This window comes from Daktulosphaira vitifoliae, unplaced genomic scaffold (assembly GCF_025091365.1).
Source record: "Daktulosphaira vitifoliae isolate Bord-2020 unplaced genomic scaffold, ASM2509136v1 Scaffold_5, whole genome shotgun sequence".
NCBI lineage: Eukaryota > Metazoa > Arthropoda > Insecta > Hemiptera > Phylloxeridae > Daktulosphaira > Daktulosphaira vitifoliae.
This window is the reverse complement of record NW_026099576.1, coordinates 2085725-2106222: the sequence shown is the minus strand read 5'-3', so window position 1 is coordinate 2106222 and position 20498 is coordinate 2085725. Positions and strand designations below refer to the sequence as shown.

Here is a 20498-nt window from a genome sequence, read left to right as displayed (position 1 = left end):
TAATAATCTATATTTCCAAAGCAATATCCACATTATATTTTATTTATTTTCTTATTATGTGCTATTTTTAAACTATTTTTGATTATTAAAAAATAATTTACTAAAATAAATTATGTGTAGTATAATTTTATAGTAAAAAATAAGGTTAATTTTAATTTATAAATCATTTTTATTAATTTTTTTACAGTAGTTGTAGGTTGTATTATTGTTGAATATAAATAAATGCAGTAAGAAATTTTGGCATTTTTGTTTTTTGGACATTAACCATAAGTATCTGTTAAATAGCCTCGATAATGTGTTGTTTTATATGTAAAAATATATAAGAAAATCAAAATTCGTGCAACGAATATTATCTACCAGTTTCCCTTATTTGGTTTTCCAAAAACGATGCCGAAATTCCCTATTGCTCGGTCTAAATATCTGTATTTAATAAATGTGTTGTTGAGAATGAGAAGATATTTTAAAAGTGTACGTAAAACGAAATAATGATTATAGGTCACACAAGATTTGGTAATTGTTTGATTAACTTATAATTATTTGTTTATTAAATTTTGTAGCACGGATATAATAAACAGAAAACAGAGAATAATAAATAAAAAAGGTCGTCATACGAATGCATTATCAATTGAATACATCTAGGATGGAACAGATCTAACTTAAAATTCCTACAACTTACAATACACATAACATTTTATACTTTTTATTTTTACAATATAGGCCTATAATGAAATATGTTATTTTTCGCAATTACAAAATATAATAAAAATTAATTTTTTTAATAAAATATTTTTAAGATATATAGATAGCCATTTTCTAAAGAAATCGTGTACTTTTACCAATAAATAACATAAAAAAACAGTGATTACTTCCGTCTTTTAAATAAAATGATCCAACATTTGATATCATAGGAAAATCGTAAAAATTTAACACACTTCAAAATGCTGTATAAATGTAACTACTGAATTAAAATAAGAGTTTTTAGTATCAAAATTTTACTTTATAACTTATCTATAATATGGCTATCTTCAAATCATAAAAAAAATTAAATCTTAAAATATATTTTGTATTTGCGAAAAGTAAGATAAAAGATATTTTTAAATATAGTCCTATATATTAAAAATTATAAAATGCTATGGACTAATTAGATATTTTTCTAGTATCAATTAATATAAGACGTATTTGTCCGTGGTTCCTCATCAACTCTCACTTATTGAAAAAAAATTATAAAAATTTGAGAAAGTAGAAGACATGTAAATGTTTTTCACTTAATTTTAATTTGGTCCAAGGTGACAAATATTAATTTTGACAATCAATATCCACTTGACGTCTAAACCATACGAATTGGCCATAATTTTTTTATTTTTTATACGATGAATATATCTTAGCAATGGGGTTCTAACAGAGTTTCTCTAATCAACATTTGTACCAAACACTCCGGATGAAAACTAGCCCACACAAAAAAAATATTTTTTTGAGGGTCTGTAGGTCAAATTATATTAAGTAAAATTAAAACTATATTAAAAATATTATTAATTTAAAAAACTAAAAAATATTAAACTCAAAGCCACAAAAAAATTAATGAAAAGTCGCGGATACGTATTTCGGAAACAATGTTACCATTATCAACGCTAAACACATACTGACACCCCGACTAGAAAAAACTCCCTTATATACCCCTAGTGACCTTATCACCTAGTGACGTTATCACTAAGTAATATTATCACATTTGGCCAGTTTACACAAGTTTAATAATGAATTTTTCAGTGGGCCAAGATCCCAATTAATTAAATTGTTTTTATTTTTAAACATTTCTATTGCTTCTCTGATATTAAGTTCTTTGTAATTATTTACGTTTTTAATTAGTTTTATGGTTTTAATAGAGTNAAATATGATTCAAGAGGGTCCTTATAAAGAAATTAAAAAGAATCCATTAAGTAAAATGATAAGGGGGGCTACAAACGTCATAAATAGTTCAAAATTAATAATCGAAGAAAAGTTCAGGTTTTTCATTAAAATTTCAAACCCTCAAATACCTAAACTATATGCTTTGCCAAAAATACATAAGCCAGGAAGTACTATGAGACCTATTGTGTCGAATATTAATGCTCCGACTTACAATTTGGCTAAACACCTAGTAAGGGTATTTTCATCTTTCAAAAAATTCGATAGTTTTTCAGTTAAAAATAATATTGATTTAGTTAAACAATTATCTAGTTATACCATTCAAAATAATGACAGGTTAATTTCTTTTGACGTAGTTGCCTTATTTCCGAATATTCCAATAAATATAACAATTGATTTTCTTAAAGACTGGCTAAAGGACCAAAACATTGAACAGGATAAAATAAATGAGCTTATTAATTTAACAAAGTTATGTATGAGTCAAAATGTTTTTCAGTTTCAAAATAAATTTTATGAGCAAACTGAGGGCACAGCAATGGGAAATCCGCTATCACCATTTTTAGCAGAACTTTTCATGAGTAGGTTTGAAACAAATTTAAAATACACTTATGGTGATTTTCCAAAAATTTGGGTTAGGTATGTCGATGATATTTTTGCAGTTATAAATAAAGATTTTAATATGGGGGTTTTCATACAACATTTAAATTCTTTTTACCCATCGATTAAATTTACATATGAACAAGAAATAGAGGGAAAATTGCCTTTTTTGGATTTATTAGTTAAAAGAACAGAGGGGGAACTAAATTTTGAAATTTATCGGAAAAACACACACACGTTCAGATACATTCCGAACACATCGAACCACACCTGGCAACACAAATTGTCAGCTTTTAATAGTATGGTTTACAGATTAATTAATATTCCGATGAATAAAATAGATTATGATAAAGAATTGGTGGTTATAAAAGAAATAGCTAAATTTAATGGGTATAACGAAAACATAATTTTGAAATTAGTCCGAAAACAAAAGTGGAAAAAAGAAAGGAGGGCAGATAGTACACTCACCAGCGAGGGGGAACAAAAAGTAATTAGATCACCAATTTTATTTTATCCGGGCATCTCAAATGGATTAACTAAAATATTTAAGAATTTTGGTATTACTTTGGTAACATCTAAGAGTAATAATTTAAGAGATTTATTAGGTAACCCTAAAGATAAGGTAGATGAAGGGGGGAAATCAGGCATTTATAAAATACAATGTGAAAGTTGTAATAAATGTTACGTAGGACAAACAAAAAGAAATATAGGGGTCAGGTTTAAAGAGCACTTAAGAAATATTAAAAATCAAGAAATTGAGAAATCTCCAGTGGCTGAACATTTATTGACACATAATCACTCTATTAAAACCATAAAACTAATTAAAAACGTAAATAATTACAAAGAACTTAATATCAGAGAAGCAATAGAAATGTTTAAAAATAAAAACAATTTAATTAATTGGGATCTTGGCCCACTGAAAAATTCATTATTAAACTTGTGTAAACTGGCAAAATGTGATAATATTACTTAGTGATAACGTCACTAGGTGATAAGGTCACTAGGGGTATATAAGGGAGTTTTTTCTAGTCGGGGTGTCAGTATGTGTTTAGCGTTGATAATGGTAACATTGTTTCCGAAATACGTATCCGCGACTTTTCATTAATTTTTTTGTGGCTTTGAGTTTAATATTTTTAATATTTTTTAGTTTTTTAAATTAATAATATTTTTAATATAGTTTTAATTTTACTTAATTAATTAGCCACAAGTGATCAATTTTTATTATACAAATTATATTAACTATATATTACAACTATATTATTATTTATTATTATAATTAGTTATTATTATAACTATATATATATATTCCAAATACATAGAATAAAAAACCCCATCACATCAGTGTTTTAATATAACTTCAAAAAACACTTATACATTTTTTTTCGAATCCGTGGACCAGATCATGTTTATTATAAGTATTAGTGTTACTGAATCCGAAACCAAAATCCAAAACTTCAGAATTTCAGATTTTCAATATAACTTTCGTTAAAAAACCGTACCCAACACTACGTAGATCATATGAATAAATTTCATGAATTTCTTTGAAAATCAAAATCTCCAGATCGGAAAAAAATTTTGTTTTGTGTGGCTATAAAATTAACAATAATATAATTTTAAGACCTTCAAGAGAGATATTCATTTTGTTATCAAAATGATTCTTATTGTATACTGAGAAATAAATTCTGCATCAACTGATGTATTATAAATTTTTTACAAAAATACCTAGTGTCAATGTGCGGTGTTCAATTACGACGCAACGACACTTTTTGAAAATAGTTGTAGAATAATGAGTCTTTAGAGAAAAGATATTCGTAACTGTCAAACAAAAGTTATAATATCGGATACCTGCGCCCACATAGCAATGAAATATTTCTAGAGTATTTCTTTTTTATATTAAAATATATTTAGAATGTAACCAGAATATTTTAAAATATTCTCACAATTTCTCAGGATATACTTTGGCAGCGATAAACACATTCCACAATGTATTAAAGGTATATTTCTAAAATATTATAAAAAAAATATTTTGACAATATTTTGTAAAATGTTTTATGAATGTATTAAAAAAATTCAAAAAGTAAACCCGCCTGCAAGATTCAATCGTCTTACGTCGAATGTTAGAAGCCCACACGTTCCCAACTGACCCATAGGTTACTATGACTACAGGGCGATAGAAAAGGCTATTCAAGGTAGTTAAAATTTCAAAGTTACTTTTTCACGTTTAGGGGGGATATTGGCAAAAAATTCAAAGTAAGTGCAAATGTATATTCAATTTAAATTAGATTCATACTACTTTTTTGAAAATAGGTGATCCCATTACCGTGATCTCCCCGTAAGTTAAAAATTGACCTATTGGTTATATAAAAATATATTGTAACTATAAGAAACACCTTTTTAGGGTTTTAAGTTTCATAGGACAATAATAGGACATAATTACGCTGATAAAACTAAAAAAAATTACTCGATAAGCCTGCAAATAATAGCAATAAGGGTTTTTTTTACTGTCCCTGACTTGCCTACCTTAATTGAATTAAGTTAATTAAAATTGATACTAATTAAAGAAAACGGTTGTTTACTTATTACGGATTTTGGAATAAGTATTTTATAACTAGATACCAATAACATCACAGGTAATAACTAAAGGGAGGCAAGAAGATGGCTCACCTCTCTTAAGTGACCTCAGTTTGCCAACAAGATATATATTTTTTAATATTTAAAAAATTATATTGATAATATATTCTACAAATATTTCGAGATACATATTTTATATTTATTCTAATTAATATATTTTCATAATAAATATTTATAAGCAAATATTTAAAAATATATTTTTTAAGCACATTGTAGAAATATTTTTAGTGTAATGTTTTGTATTTATTCTCTTTAATATATTCTCAAAATATGCGTAAACAAATATTTAAAAACCCAGCACAGTGGGGACGTAGCTTCGTTGGGTCCAGTATAGATTTAATCACTATCATAAGAAACGCTTTGATGCAAATCTGTAGATAACGTTTAATTCTAAGAAATTGGTGGATAATTATAAAAGCAACATCAACTTCTATTTCCTTAATTATATCTAGATTAGTAATTCTTTTACTTATATATTATATAATTTTTAATATGTTAAAAGTAATAATTTTTGACCTAATTTTTTTTGTCCATTAAAATGAAATTTTATAATAAAAAAAAAAAAAACCCAGCACAGGGGGGGGGGGTCACGGCAAAGTGACGTCACCACTTAGACCAAACCAAAACAATTTTTTTTTTACTTACTAAATGAACATTGGTAAAGAAAAAAAAACTGGTCTTCATCAAAATAAATTTAATATGCTATATTGTTAGTCATAACTAAAAAAAAACCCAGCACAGTGGGGTCGTAGCACAATGGGGACGTTTTTATTTTCTCATGATAAAGTATATTACATTACCTTTAATTTAAGATATATATAAAAGTGTCAGACTTTCCGGAACATTTTCAAAAGTCAAGTTGAAAAAGTAAATTTTCTGTGAAAAAGTTGTCATTTTAAATCTCCCCCGTGGGCAGGTAAAGGGTCACATATAAAAAAAAATATACCAAATGGAAGGTAATGATATCATGCAACTATATATAAAAAAATTATATTCATTCGGTTATTTTTAAAAAAGTTATAGCAATTTTAAGTAAAAAAAATTGAAAAAATTGGCGATTTTTAAATTTTTAATTTTTTTGGAGATTTCCCCCATTTACGGGGAACGAGGGAAATTTTTTCAATTTTTGAGGGTAATGTCTTCGACTAGATACGCTTTGTGATCTTTTGACGTCTCATTGAATGAAATCGGTTTTATGAGAGCTGAGAAAAAGAAGTAACAGACACAAAAAAAAACATATTAATAATACTATAATATGTCATATTATAGTAAAATTAATATCTTCTCGGCTTCGCATCGAAGCTAAAATGTGTAAGAATTAAACTTATAGTCCATAACATTGTCAACAATTTATATTCTATATTTTTTTTTCTATGATCGATCATTTCCGAATTAAGTACAAAACACTAGAAAACATTCCCCATTGTCCAATTTTCAACCCCGAGTAGGCATGGGTTAAACTTGTCTGATTGACGTGAAATTTTTTTTGATTCGTTTTTACATGTATATAAACAAATTTGGGGGGTGAGGCCAAGGAATTTCGTAAGTCGAAAAATAAGGATCACCCTACTACTCATACACAAAACTATAGTAGAAACTAATTCTTTTTGAGTTAGAAAAAAATGTTTAACTCATTTGATTTTATCTTATTTAGATTCAATAAATATCAAGGATTCCATTACTGTAGTCTCCTCTCGTGAGAAGAAATTCATATTAATATTATTTTACTATGTGGTTTTTTTTATGTAGCTATCATTTATTTTCTCAGCTCTCATTTGACCTACTTTTTTGACAAATTTTTTTTTTTTAATTAAACACTATCTACAGATGTGCATCGAAGCGTTTTTTATGATAGTGATTTTAATCACTGTCAGATATCATCTATACTGGACCCAACTATGCCACGACCCCACTGTGCTGGGTTTTTTATCTAGTTGCGACTATGTTTACAACTACACTTTTTTACCATAAATATGGTTGAGAGATAATTATTTTTAAGCTGTTTGAATATGTATCATTTATTTATAAAAAAATTTTGCTTACTTTAATTTATAAAGGCTACACTTAATTTTATATTTTACAGATTTAAACTTGAAAGCTTTAAGTTTTATGAAGGGTATAATGGATGAATGTACTCACTTGAGAAATTTTAATAGACCAGCTGATATGGACTTAGTTATAGCAATTTGTGCAAAAAAAGATGGTTATGTTCCTCTAGAAAGTATGGCTAAATTAGAAGATATTTGGCCGGGAGCTGATGTGAGATATGTTGATACTGGCCATGTCGCAGCTTTTTTATTGCACAGAAACACATTTAAGTAAGTAGTCAAAATAATCTATTCAAATATAAATAGTATGATATAACAACTATTATTGAATATCATTCTTGTGTTGAAAAATCGCGATATTATCAATATCGATTTCAATTTTCTTGTCAACTAGTATAAAATAGATATTCCCGAGTCGAAATTTAACACATCAATAGCATCTCAAAGTTTTCAAAAATTGAGACGTTTGATGCTCTAGTGATAGTCTTAAAAGTACCTCGCTCAATGGTATTTAGCACATCAATAACACTTCCAAATTGCAGTTATTCGGGATTGCCCAGGTTAGATGCGTGATTGATAGCCTAAACTTGAGTACTTTGAAATGCTGTTGATGCGCTATTCTTGAAAATTAGCATTTCACTAGCGTTTCAAAAACATCACAAATAATAATAATAATGTGAATGTATTAATGGTCAATGTCAATGTGTGCCTAAACATTATGTCATTATACAAAGACTTAAAAGAAATCAAGAATTCAAATTAGTTTTTCCATATTATAACATTTGGCTTCCACACATATACAACTGCACGTATACAAAGAAGTATTCAATGGTTTCAATTGAAAACCTTTTAGATATATGTATTATATGAATGTAAATAATAAAAAGTACATTAGTTGTCCCATAAACAGCACGGAATTAGAATAAATATAAATATTTAAGATAAAGAAGAATAATTATTTATTAGTTTAATAAATTCCTCAATATATGCATTAGGGTGTCCCTTATTTTGAAAATTTTGGAAATTCTTCGGGCTCACCCCCCAAATTTGTGTGTATACATATAAAAAGTGGCTACAAAAAATTTCAGGCCGATCAGATAAGTTTAACCCGTGCCGACTTGGGGTTGAAAATCGGCCAAAAGGGGTACTTTTTTAGTTTTTAGCAATTAACTCGTAAATTAGCACTCACAAAAAAAAATATTAAAACTAAATTGTAGATCTAATTGTTTTGTATAAATTAAGTCCTTACAGTTTTTCTTTTAAATCCATTAGTTTTCTAGAAAAATGTCAAAATACATAATATTTCGTAAAATTGCCGAAATTAGCATATTTACGAATATTTTATCATATATGACGAACCATATGTGATACGACCTAATGTTTCATACAAAAATTGTTTAAAATTAAATTTTGCGAAATAAAAGTATTAAGTACAAATTTCATTGAACCGATCGTTTTATTGCTATAGCTGAATTAACTCGATCATATTACGATTTTTACTAAATATATGAATTTTAATGCTAGATTCTGTTAGTTATCATCTGGTTCATTACAACACTTATCGTACAAGTACGGCGATAATACTATGGTATGACTGAATTAATGTATTGTTATTATTTTTAAATTATAAATAACTCTGGAAATCGTAAATTTATTACAAATCGCAGCAATAGATATAGTGAACTTATACTTATACCACTTTAGTCGCTCACATCGCGTATTAAGTTGAACTGCTTCCTATTGTGTTTTTCTTTTAGTGTACGTAAAAATGTCCGTAGTATTAAGAAATGACAATAAAATATTTTTAATAGGGTCTTTGACTACTCAAATTTTAGGTTCAAAACTTCCATCCATTGGACAAGTTCTAAAAGTTTTTTTTTATAACCTAAGAATTGTTAATCTTACTATAAGAGCAAAAGCAGTATTGACTATTCGCGAGTGTAATATTTTCTGGGAAATGGACGATTCCATTTCAACCGAAATAAAAAAATTAATGGTTGTATCCCTTAATAATGAGTCAATAATAAACCCTAGTAAACGTTTTATTCTTTCATCGAGTCATATTGACAAATCATTTTCAGGTATAATAATTTTTGATATCTTTATTTTTTGATGACTATTCAGTGATTGATATTTTTTTTTAGGAAAAACTGTAGCTTCTTTTTTGTCAAAAAGCAGTATGAAATTTTTCAAACGATTCGATATCAATACTAATTTTTTAAATTTGGATCCAAGTAATTGGAATACTGATAATTTTTATTTACACGAAAAAGAAATTGTATGTTCACTTAAAGTAGTAAATGACTCTGCAGATAAAGCGGTTAAGGTAATGGAAGATTTTCATGAAAGTTTAACTGTAAACGATGAAAAAGCTGAGTTACTTTTACACTGTGTGTTCAAGAGCATAGAATATTATATCCTAATTGCAACAAAAAAACATTAAAACATAGTTTTTAATGTATATTTTTGTTATAATTTGTGAATTATTTTGAATTTAACATTTTGTATTTTATATAGTAACTTTTTTTTAATTTATACAATAATATTGAGAAGTAAGTATCATTATGAGTTTAAGTCAAACAAATACATCACTTTACAATATAAAGGAAATATATTTAAATTAAGCAATAAAATTCATATATTTAGTAAAAATCGTAATATGATCGAGTTAATTCAGCTATAGCAATAAAACGATCGGTTCAATGAAATTTGTACTTAATACTTTTATTTCGCAAAATTTAATTTTAAACAATTTTTGTATGAAACATTAGGTCGTATCACATATGGTTCGTCATATATGATAAAATATTCGTAAATATGCTAATTTCGGCAATTTTACGAAATATTATGTATTTTGACATTTTTCTAGAAAACTAATGGATTTAAAAGAAAAACTGTAAGGACTTAATTTATACAAAACAATTAGATCTACAATTTAGTTTTAATTTTTTTTTTTTTGTGAGAGTACTAATTTACGAGTTAATTGCTAAAAACTAAAAAAGTACCCCTTTTGGCCGATTTTCAACCCCAAGTCGGCACGGGTTAAACTTATCTGATCGGCCTGAAATTTTTTGTAGACACTTTTTATATGTATACACACAAGTTTGGGGGGTGAGCCCGAAGAATTTCCAAAATTTTCAAAATAAGGGACACCCTAATATGCATACATACCTCATACATATCCTAATTATAATCGAAATTCATAAACATACTGTAAAAACTTGATAAAATAAATGTAATCTTTTATTAAATAAATAAATATTTTTCACTTTATTTTAGAAATAAATATTATTTTTATTAGGATTTTAGAAAAGTTATTTTATAAATATTGAAAACTTTGATGTGTTAATGAAATGCTAACTCGATTTTAAAATTTTTATGATTTTGATAAGTTTTTGAAACGTTATTTCACAGTAAAGTTGAAAATTACAAATTTGATGCGTTATTGATGTGCTTAATTTTTGGTATTTTATTCATTTTGAGACACTAAGCTGTTAGTGATGACCTCTGAAACGCTACTGATGGGCTAAAATTATCCTACTCGAAAGAAAACAATAGAATTGACAATCTAGATGTGCTACTGATGCGTTAAATTTCGACTCGGGTTCCTTTTTTAGAAACAGTTGTTTAAATAAGTGATCGATATATTATATAATACTGTTTAAATAAGGATATAAACCAATATTTTGATATCTTATTGCACTACAAAAATTAATTGCTTAAATAATAGTTTTAATAGGAAGCCGCCATTTATTAATCAAATAAATCATTATTAATTGAAAAAAAAATTTAGAAGACAATCCTTGTTAAATTGTATTAATCAATTTAAAATTATCTCAGTATTTAGTTCTTAAGTATTTAATTTTATGTATCTAAAAATGTCCCTTTGGATAATATTGTGATAATTAAATCAATAATTGACCACTTTGTTTAATGAGTATTGACGTTTATTAATAAGCAATTGTACAAAAATAATAAAACACTGTGTGGTATACAACAAGAATATATGTACGTTGAAAGCAGGGAGCCCAAATTTGAAACTAATTAAACTGACTAGGGAAAAACCGCTCCAGCCTTAAATATCTTCTCGCTGGAGCAGTCAAACATTCTATAATGTTCGACCATCACACCACCCCCTCTCGGAGTGGAATTAGATGGGGTCGAAAATGTCTGGGAATCTTACTTGGCAGCCTGAGCGAGTTTTGCGTTCTGGTAATGTTGATGGTTTGGTTCTAGGCGACTGTTGTTAATAGGCCCTATACAGAGCAGTAGCTGGTAGTACATAGTCCTGGTTGTTGGAGTTTCATTCGGCGGGAGATAGGTTAACCTCGGACTTTTATAGTGAAAGTACTACATGGTATTGTTTCAACTATGTGCCTAGAATAGTTCACCGATTCATAGATGGAGAGTAATAAATGGGTCACGTACCTTGTTTTACCGATATTTTATAAAATATCGTGAAGTTAGCCAGATTGTGTGAGAAATCATGGATTTGTGTCTCACTAAATAAGATGTGGTATAGTGCAGGCGTTTAGTGCTTGATAGTCACCATAAAGAATTTATGCTACATTGATTTACAGAGGACTTACCCCATACAGACAAGACTGTAACGTCATCGTTAAAACGTTTGGTACGTCAACCTAACAACAAGTGGTATATGTCATAAAGTAGGAACCAATGTTAGGAATGCTCACGTTAGCGACAATAAATTTCCATTGAAACTGCGTCATAGTCTTACGTTGAAGTTAAGGTGGAGCGTTTTGTAAGTTTTTTTGATAATGTTGTTGGCCGCGCTTAGGTCATAATCGGTGCCCTGTCGGTGATTCCGTAGTAGCCGTTGAGGGTAATAAGTTAAGTCGAGCTAAAAGTTATGGTAGCAAATTAAACTTTTTTTTATTATAAATTTTCACAAAAGTCAACTTTAAAGGACCAAAAAAAATAGATAAAAAATGGAATTTGCACTGATTATTTTTACACATATTGAGAGGTGACGACTTGGGCCACGCAACGGATTGTGGAGTCGCCACCCTCATGGCTCCCTTGCAAAAGGAAATCGGGTCGCCAACCACTTAGGCGAGGGTCTTGATCATAAGAAAAAACAACACCCGGACCATAAGTGGATTTAAAAAAAAAATAATAAGAAAACCAATAATATACACTTTGATGAAACAAAGTGGATTAAAAAAAAATTATATATACATATACTAAAATATAAAGTGTTGTTGTAGACTATAATACGCTGATACCTTGTAAATAAAACAAATATGTATATTTGATGTCACCAGTGGTGGACGTACTTTAGTATGTCGAAGACCGTTATCTTAAAACTAGAGAGAATTATTTAAAGGGAAAAAAAAATAAGATACACGTGAACATTGAAGATATTCAAGCAATAAAAAGATTTTTGTTGATTAAGAAAATTAAGAGGACTTTATTAAATTATTAGTTAATTTAATAGTGGACAAAACCCGAAGGCAAAAACCACTCTGCAAATGAAGGGACAAAAGAGAAAAAAAAACAATTATTAAGACAAAAAAAAATTTTAACCTACAACTTTTAAATATTACACGTGAAGTGTCTTCCGCATCGGAACAAGTCCGTGTACTCTGGGCTTGGTGGATAATTTTTGTAATCTGGCCGGCCGGACCGTACTTAGGCACTGCGGGAACAATATATATATATGTATTAAATATTGACACGGCCCGCGTCGCTTCGTTATACACGATGCCCCGCGACTCGTGCCACCTTTATCAGCCGTCGCCCTACTATGAGTATTTTACTGACCAACACCGCGTGTTATACGCTACGGTGCAAAGTCCAGCAAATGCCGCACGGCCGACGACGACCCGCCGCAAATGATGCGAGAGTCTTCCTCCTATTGTGAAAGCGACAATACCGACCAACCGAACCGCACCCGCGCACCGTCGCCTACAACGCTGCTAACCATTTTGCCGTTCAAGGTTTACGCCGGACATCGCGTCGTCGACGCCAGCGAAAGTGCCGCGATATTATGCAAAAATTATTATTACTGTGTTTATCTTTTTGGTTTGTTTTATTTTTGTTAAAATAATCTGTTGTCGCTCATTTAATAAACGGCCCACGGGTCTCTACCCTCAAACCAGTGTCGACCACATTTTTGCGACGTAAGTCGTGTCAATATACATGACACACCACTGACCAATAACCTTGTATTTATTAATTATAGCTAAAATTTATATACAGCTCATAAAAAAATAAATTTAAGACAGAAAAAGGCTCAAAACAATATATTAAATAAAATAAAAACAATATACGATACCCAGTCCCGGATGGGACTCATCCTAAGATGGGGATCTCGGCCCCGGAAATGGCCGACGCCTTGTTGAATCAATACATTATTATAATGAACGACACACACGAAAGAAAACAAAATAATGTTGGTTGTCCGCACACAGCCAAAATACCACGACGGTGGTTCAAAAGGAAGAGAGCACAAAAAGTTCTTACACACCGGGCGAGACATAACGACGACGACGATTACGTTTGGGAGAGGCTATCGGCTTAACAATTTACAAAATATAAAACAGATGAAAATATGAACAATATCAAAATTATACAGGTATTGACAGTGGTGGCCAGTGTATGTGTCATATAGGGAACGATTATTAAACTGATAAAGAATATTGTGTGTATAGCGTTCACCCTGACAGCAACAGTACAGTTTTCTGATAACACGCCCGGATATAACGTACGCGCGCCCATTAGCAAAGCAAAACAGTAAATATATCTATATCATAAAATTCATATTTTGTCACGTTACAGAAACCCCCCTGAAAAGATTGGACGTAAAACGACAAAACTTCTCAAGAGATTGAACTGACAAAAATGAAATTCAAAAGAAAAGACAAAAAAAATTTGAAGATCTGTGCAGACTTATTGATTAGGATCTCTGTACTTCCGCAAAAAGATTATATTATATGTTCCCTTAATCTTCCCATTATCAGGATCTTGGAGGACATATGAATTAGTATTTTTGACATCTACAATAATATATGGACCATCATATAACATAAAAAATTTACTGATTATTTTGTCAGCACCTGAACTTAATTTGTGTGATCGCACCAACACAGTATCTCCGATATTAAAAAGAGTGTGTGGACCTATGCGGTCATGACGTTNATAAAAGTAGTGTGTGGACCTATGCGGTCTTGACGTTGTTTTCGAGCAAATGCTTTGCTCTTTTGAGATTCACGTGCTATCTCAAACTTTGTTTCGAGCGGAATATCACTACCTGGTGGAAAATCTACTATAGTTTGAATCAATGACTGATGTTTCTCCGGACAGAAAAGTTCAATTGGAGTAAAACTAGTGGACTCGTGAATGGTATTATTCAAACCCCACTCGATATATGAAACGTAGCGAGACCATTCAGCATGATACTCAGAACAATAAGTACGAAACAAGCGTCCTAGTTCTCTCATCACCCGTTTTTTGGATTTGACTGTGGGTGATAAACACTAAACACGTTACAATATTAAAAATGAAAATCAGTAATAATTTGAAAACAAATTTGTTTTTTTTTTTAATTTTAATTTTATATGTAATTAGTAGTAATATCAAAAATTAAAAGCAATAAAAAAGTTTAATTGCAAATTTGAATACGGTAACCATTGAAATATACTCTAACCATTAAATTATATTGATAATTATTTTCTTATAGCTGGTGTCTTTAATTTAAATTCTTTTGATTGGTCTGTTGATTCAACAATAATTTAGCTGGAAATATTATATTTAATATAGAAAAATTGATCAAATTTATAATATAGTATAGTACTATAATAGTGAGCAGTAAAATTTAAATAAGAACAATGTAAAAAGAAACAATATTGAATAATATTTGTATTGAATTTATTTTGCGGTACATGTTCAGCGCAAAACTAAAATCAGATTATTATAGCAATATTATTTATTATATAAAAATTCTAAAATTACAATATTTGAAGAAAAAAAACGATATATTTTCTAACAAGGAATACAGCTATACGCCCCCCTCTTAGGTTTTCGGCCCAATTAAAAATATTCTGCATAAAGTAGAAATAATAGTATTTTATTATTAAAATTGATGTATCTTCAAAATTTTACAACTTTGCATGTTATGTATTATATTAAAAGTATTATAAAAACTTCTATAAAAACAAATGTGATTAAAATAATAATAAAAAAAAAAACGGCAGTAAGATAATATCTGACAGTGATTAAAACACTTCCACAAAAAAAGCTTTGAAGAATATCTGTAGATAATGTTGAATTTTAAGAAATAGGTGGATTATACCAAAAGCAAAATGAATTCCTATTACCTTCATTATTCCTGATTAGTAATTGTTTGATTTATAAGTATAATATATAAATAAATATTTATTAAAGCAATTAAATGTAGTATGAAATTGATATTCAATAATTTAATATTGTAATTTATACGGAGAATTTATAAAAAATTTTCATAATGTTTCGATAATGAATTATTTTTGTATCGTAATAAATACGCAACAACGCGTGATAACTTGTTCAGAGATGAATATTTATCAATATCAAACACCGGGCTTACTGTAGTAACACACGCGATAATAGACGTAATCTTTTCTTCGTTTTTAATATCGTTTATATGTTCCAAATCTTCGGTGTGTGCTATTGAACCTTTGAAATCATTATTAATTAACCATACCGGACCGTGCCACCAAAGTATGTTATTTTTTAATTCGTTTGGCGTACATCCTCGTCAGCTGAATTATCGTTCGATTTCACATGTCCCCACTCCGAAAGCTCAGTCAAAATGTGTATTTCACTGACACGATTAGCAACAAATGTTTTCCACTTACTTGATTCTGCAGCTACCCAAGCTAAAGTGACAGTTGAATCCGTCCAAAAATATTTTTTTGATATGTTCAGTTTAAGCGCCGATATAATTACATGCATAAGACGTGATAAAAGTAATGCCGCACATAACTCTAATCTTGGAATTGACACTACCTTTATCGGTGATATACGCGACTTTGCGCACACTAATTGGCAGTTAACGACTNTGCGACTTTGCGCACACTAATTATCAGTTAACGACTCTGTCCGTCATACCTGTAGTACGTATATAGATACACGCACCGTATGCTTTCGTAGATGCATCCGCAAATCCATGTACTTCAATGTGTTTTTCTTTATCAGACCCCACCCAACGAGGTATGTTAAATGAATTGAGCTCATTTAAACAACTATTATAATTTTTCCATTCTGATTGTATGTGTGACGGAACTGGACTATCCCAACCGATTTTTTCAAGCCATAATTTTTGAAGTAATATTTTTCCAACTAATATGATAGGACCTACTAAACCTAATGGATCAAACAACGTCGCCAGACCGGCAAGAACGTGCCTTTTGGTGACTTGAGCGTTTATTTTTGGTATCTGAACGACATATGTATAGTAATCTCTCTCCGGTTCCCAATACAAACCTAAAGTTTTTACTTTTTCTCTATCCATTGAGATTTTTTGTGATTTGCCATTACTTAGATTAGGAAATAAATCTTCATGATTTGCCGTCCATTTTGATAATTCAAATCCCGCACTTTTCATAATTGAAATTAATTCATCACGTAACATTATAGCTTCAGTCAACGTATCTGCTCCGGTAAGACAATCATCCACACAAAAATCGTTTTTGATCATTTCTTTTAATCTTGTATTTGTAGTTTTATCAGCTACTCGGTTGACGCAGCTCATCGCCAAANCTCTTTTAATCTTGTATTTGTTGTTTTATCAGCTACTCGGTTGACGCAGCTCATCGCCAAAAATCTCGCGGGTACCAACCCATAAGTAACTGTACGTAATCTGTATATTTTGAACTCTTCACTTGGATCCGATCTCCATAATACACGTTGATAATCACGATCATTTTTGTGTACTAATACCTGTCGATACATTTTCGTTATATCCGCCGAGAATGCATATCTGTGAGTTCTAAATCGAATTATGATATCTAATAAGTCTGGTTGTACTTTGGGACCGTTCATTAATATGTCATTTAATGACACCCCCGTGCTGGTTTTCGATGACCCGACAAACACAACGCGCAGCTTGGTCGTTCTACTATGATCGTTTAAAATGTACGAGTGCGATAAATAAAAACATTTATTGTTGTCGATTAACTGATTATCACCTCTCGCATTGCCTATACATTCCATATGTTTTAATTTTTCATATTCTAACATAAACATTTTATACTTATCATGTAATTCGGAATTTTTTAATAGTCATTTTTCTAATGACAAAAATCTGTGTACTGCTGAATTGAATGAATCGCCCAGCTGTTGGCTACAATTTACTTTGAATGGTAATTTTACTACAAATCTACCATCCTCATTTTGGTCGACGTTTTCGGAAAAATGTGTTAAGCACAATTTTTGTTCATTGGTGAAAATATGCTTCGAAGATAAGTCTTCCATTTTCCAAAATAATTCAATTTTATTATCTAATAATTCGTACTGATGTTTCGTTATTGACAAATACGAATTTAATTTGATACCATTCATATCTTTTAATGATTTACCTACCACCACCCACCCGAGTAATGTTTTTTGCAGGTATGGGCTTTTTTTTGTTTTGAGCTTTTCGGCACATATCTTCCGATGAGAATGTCAATATTACCCGGCTGATTGAACGATGGGTCAGCAACATTAAGGTTGTCGGGAATACTCACAGTGCGTATAGGTGTATGTGGTAGTGAACCGGTTAGTTTTGATAAGACTATATATATATATATATATATAGAATAGTTTAGAAAAAGTTTTATCGAGCTTAACTGGGTGAAAATTACCTAAGTTATTATCGCCAGATGCAGAAACAAGTACATTAAGGGGACCAGTGTAGTGTAGTGGAAAGCATTCAGGAACATTTGGTTGTTTGACTGTTGATATATTAGGAGAATCGATATAGAGCGAGTTTATGTTTGAAGTTTGATGATTTCAGGTGAGCTACTATCCATGCTGAAAGTTTGAGATTGGGGGTCATCGGATTTTGGATTACCGTCAGATTTAGGTTTTTTGTGTAAGGGGCTAATTGGCGATTTAGAACCTTGATTGTTCTTACCAGAATAAAGAGAATTATCTATAGAGATTTGTGGATTGGAAGATTGCATAGTGCTTCTACGGCACAGTGGGGGGTAGTGCTGGTCACCTCCTCCCGGGTTAGGTCTGGTTTGCATCCAGAGCCTAGGCGGACACCGTAAATGTGCCAAAAAGGCGAAACTATGGATTCAAACTAATAAAAACTATCAATAGCGGAATAGTACTCTAAAAATAGGCGGGTAACTACAATCGTACGCGAGATAAACACGTCCGTACAATACGACCGATAAATCGTAACTTAATTTTACTATGATGTTTTTTTTTTTTTTTTTTATCTGTTACCACTTTTTCTTAGCTCTCACCGAATCGTTTTCTTTCAAAGATACGTCAAAAGATCACAAATCGTATCTAGTCGAAGACATTACTCTCAAAAATTGAAAAGATTTCCCTCGTTCCCCATAAATGGGGGAAATCTCCAAAATTAAGTCTGAAATTTTTTTTACCATAATAAAGTACATTACATTAGCTTTAATTTAAGATATATATATATATATATATTTATATATATGTATATATAAAAGTGTCTGACTTTCCGGAACACTTTCAAAAGTTAAGTGGAAAAAGTTAAAGATAATATATTATACTTTATTATAGATTTACAAAAAGAATATACCAAATGATAGGTAAAGACATCGTGCATCTATAAAAAAAAAATTATTTTGATTTGTTCATTTTTGAATAAGTTATGGCAGTTTTATGTAAAAAAAAATTGAAAAAATGTTGAAAATTAGCGATTTTTAATTTTTTAATTATTTTGTAGATTTCCCCCATTTACGGGGAACGAGGAAATTTTTTTAATTTTTGTGGTTAATGTCTTCGACTTGATACGATTTTTGATCTTTTGACATATCGTTGAAAGAAATCAATGATGAGTGCTGAGAAAAAGTGGGAACAAACTTTTTTTTATTTAAATAAAAAACACATAGTAAAATTTATACCTTCTCAGCTTTGCATCGAAATTTACCGATTTTAAAAATCGTAATTTACAGTGAACGAGCGAAATTTTCTCAACTTTTCATGATTGTGTCTTCAATTGTATAGAATTGTGTGTACATTTTTGTAAAAATTTGTGATCTTTTGACGTATCGTTTACATAACCGCCAATTATGCTGCTTTATATATACCTATTAATATGCTATTAAAAAAACATTCTAGTTGCATTTCATGAAAAGTAATAGAAATTAAAAAAAAATATTTATACCAAAATTAATGTACTACATCCGTTATTTAACTTGTTGTATTTAACATTAAAATTCTTAAATATATCCGAAAACCCGATTCCCCATAACTTGTCGTGGGTTTGTCCTGTAAACACATTTTTTTCCTAGGTTCTACTTTAAATTTAACTTAAAACCAATTTTGTTTTTGATATAAAATATGAGCAGACTATAATCTGAGAGAGAAAATTATACATATAGAAATAATAAATACCTATAATGTAAGAATCTAAAATTATATCTAAACTTTTTTTATTGAAGCACTTAACTCTAATTATGACTAATAATATAGTTAATTATACTGATTTTATTTCCAGGAATGCAATCATTGAAGGATTTAGCAGAGCTCAAAATAAATATTATAGTGAATAATTTTAATTATAATCTAAGAATTATATTTGTACAAATTCTATGAATAAATTAATATTTTGTATTTATTTCATTATTATTGAATCAAATAAATTTGAATATTTAAATGTTCCAAATATTTTTTTAGATATTTTCTAGCATCTCTTTTATAATTATAATTTCTTATTGATATTTCCATATTGAATCATCAAAAAAATATTCTACCTAAAATATATAAAGAAACATTAAATTAAATAACAAGAAATTTTCAGTTTATAGTGTTAAACAAGAGATGGTTACTATATTTTTTTCTAAATAACATTATTGATAATATGATGATTTCTTAATATGATACTACACGTTGATTCTTTATTTAATCAACACAAGTGTTGATTAAATAAAAAATTTGAATTAAATAACATCTTTATTTGTTATATCACGATCGTTATTACTTTTTGAGCTAAATATTTTAGATAAAATAGTATAATCCTGTAGAAAAGAGGGGGTAATTACTTCATTTAAATACCCTTTTACAAAAAATTTAATTAAATGACTAGTCATTTTTTTAATTATACCATTTTTCATTTTATGAACTATT

At 29.4% G+C, this 20498-nt stretch overlaps 2 protein-coding genes across 2 annotated transcripts in view; both read left to right on the top strand.

Moving 5' to 3' along the window:
* The window catches only part of LOC126907156 (protein ABHD18), a 73881-nt gene extending 53844 nt beyond the window's left edge, over window positions 1–20037 (top strand). Inside the window, exons 11-12 of the mRNA XM_050688257.1 lie at window positions 7214–7448; window positions 19870–20037. Coding sequence (XP_050544214.1) covers window positions 7214–7448; window positions 19870–19924 — 290 coding nt within the window. The 3' untranslated portion in view covers window positions 19925–20037. The remainder of the gene's footprint in view (window positions 1–7213; window positions 7449–19869) is intronic.
* LOC126908361 (uncharacterized) lies at window positions 8546–10411 on the top strand. Its single transcript, XM_050690360.1, has 2 exons — window positions 8546–9259; window positions 9323–10411. The coding sequence occupies exons 1-2, from the start codon at window positions 8947–8949 to the stop codon at window positions 9619–9621; spliced, it is 612 nt and encodes a 203-aa protein (XP_050546317.1). The 5' UTR covers window positions 8546–8946; the 3' UTR covers window positions 9622–10411.
* Window positions 20038–20498: the final 461 nt, after the last annotated feature.

Bases quoted from the DNA above. Each gene is read 5' to 3' on its own strand.
- LOC126908361 (XM_050690360.1), top strand. From the start codon at position 8,947: ATGTCCGTAGTATTAAGAAATGACAATAAAATATTTTTAATAGGGTCT. The intron at 9,260-9,322 runs GTATAATAATTT...ATTTTTTTTTAG, and splicing joins TATTGACAAATCATTTTCAG to GAAAAACTGTAGCTTCTTTT.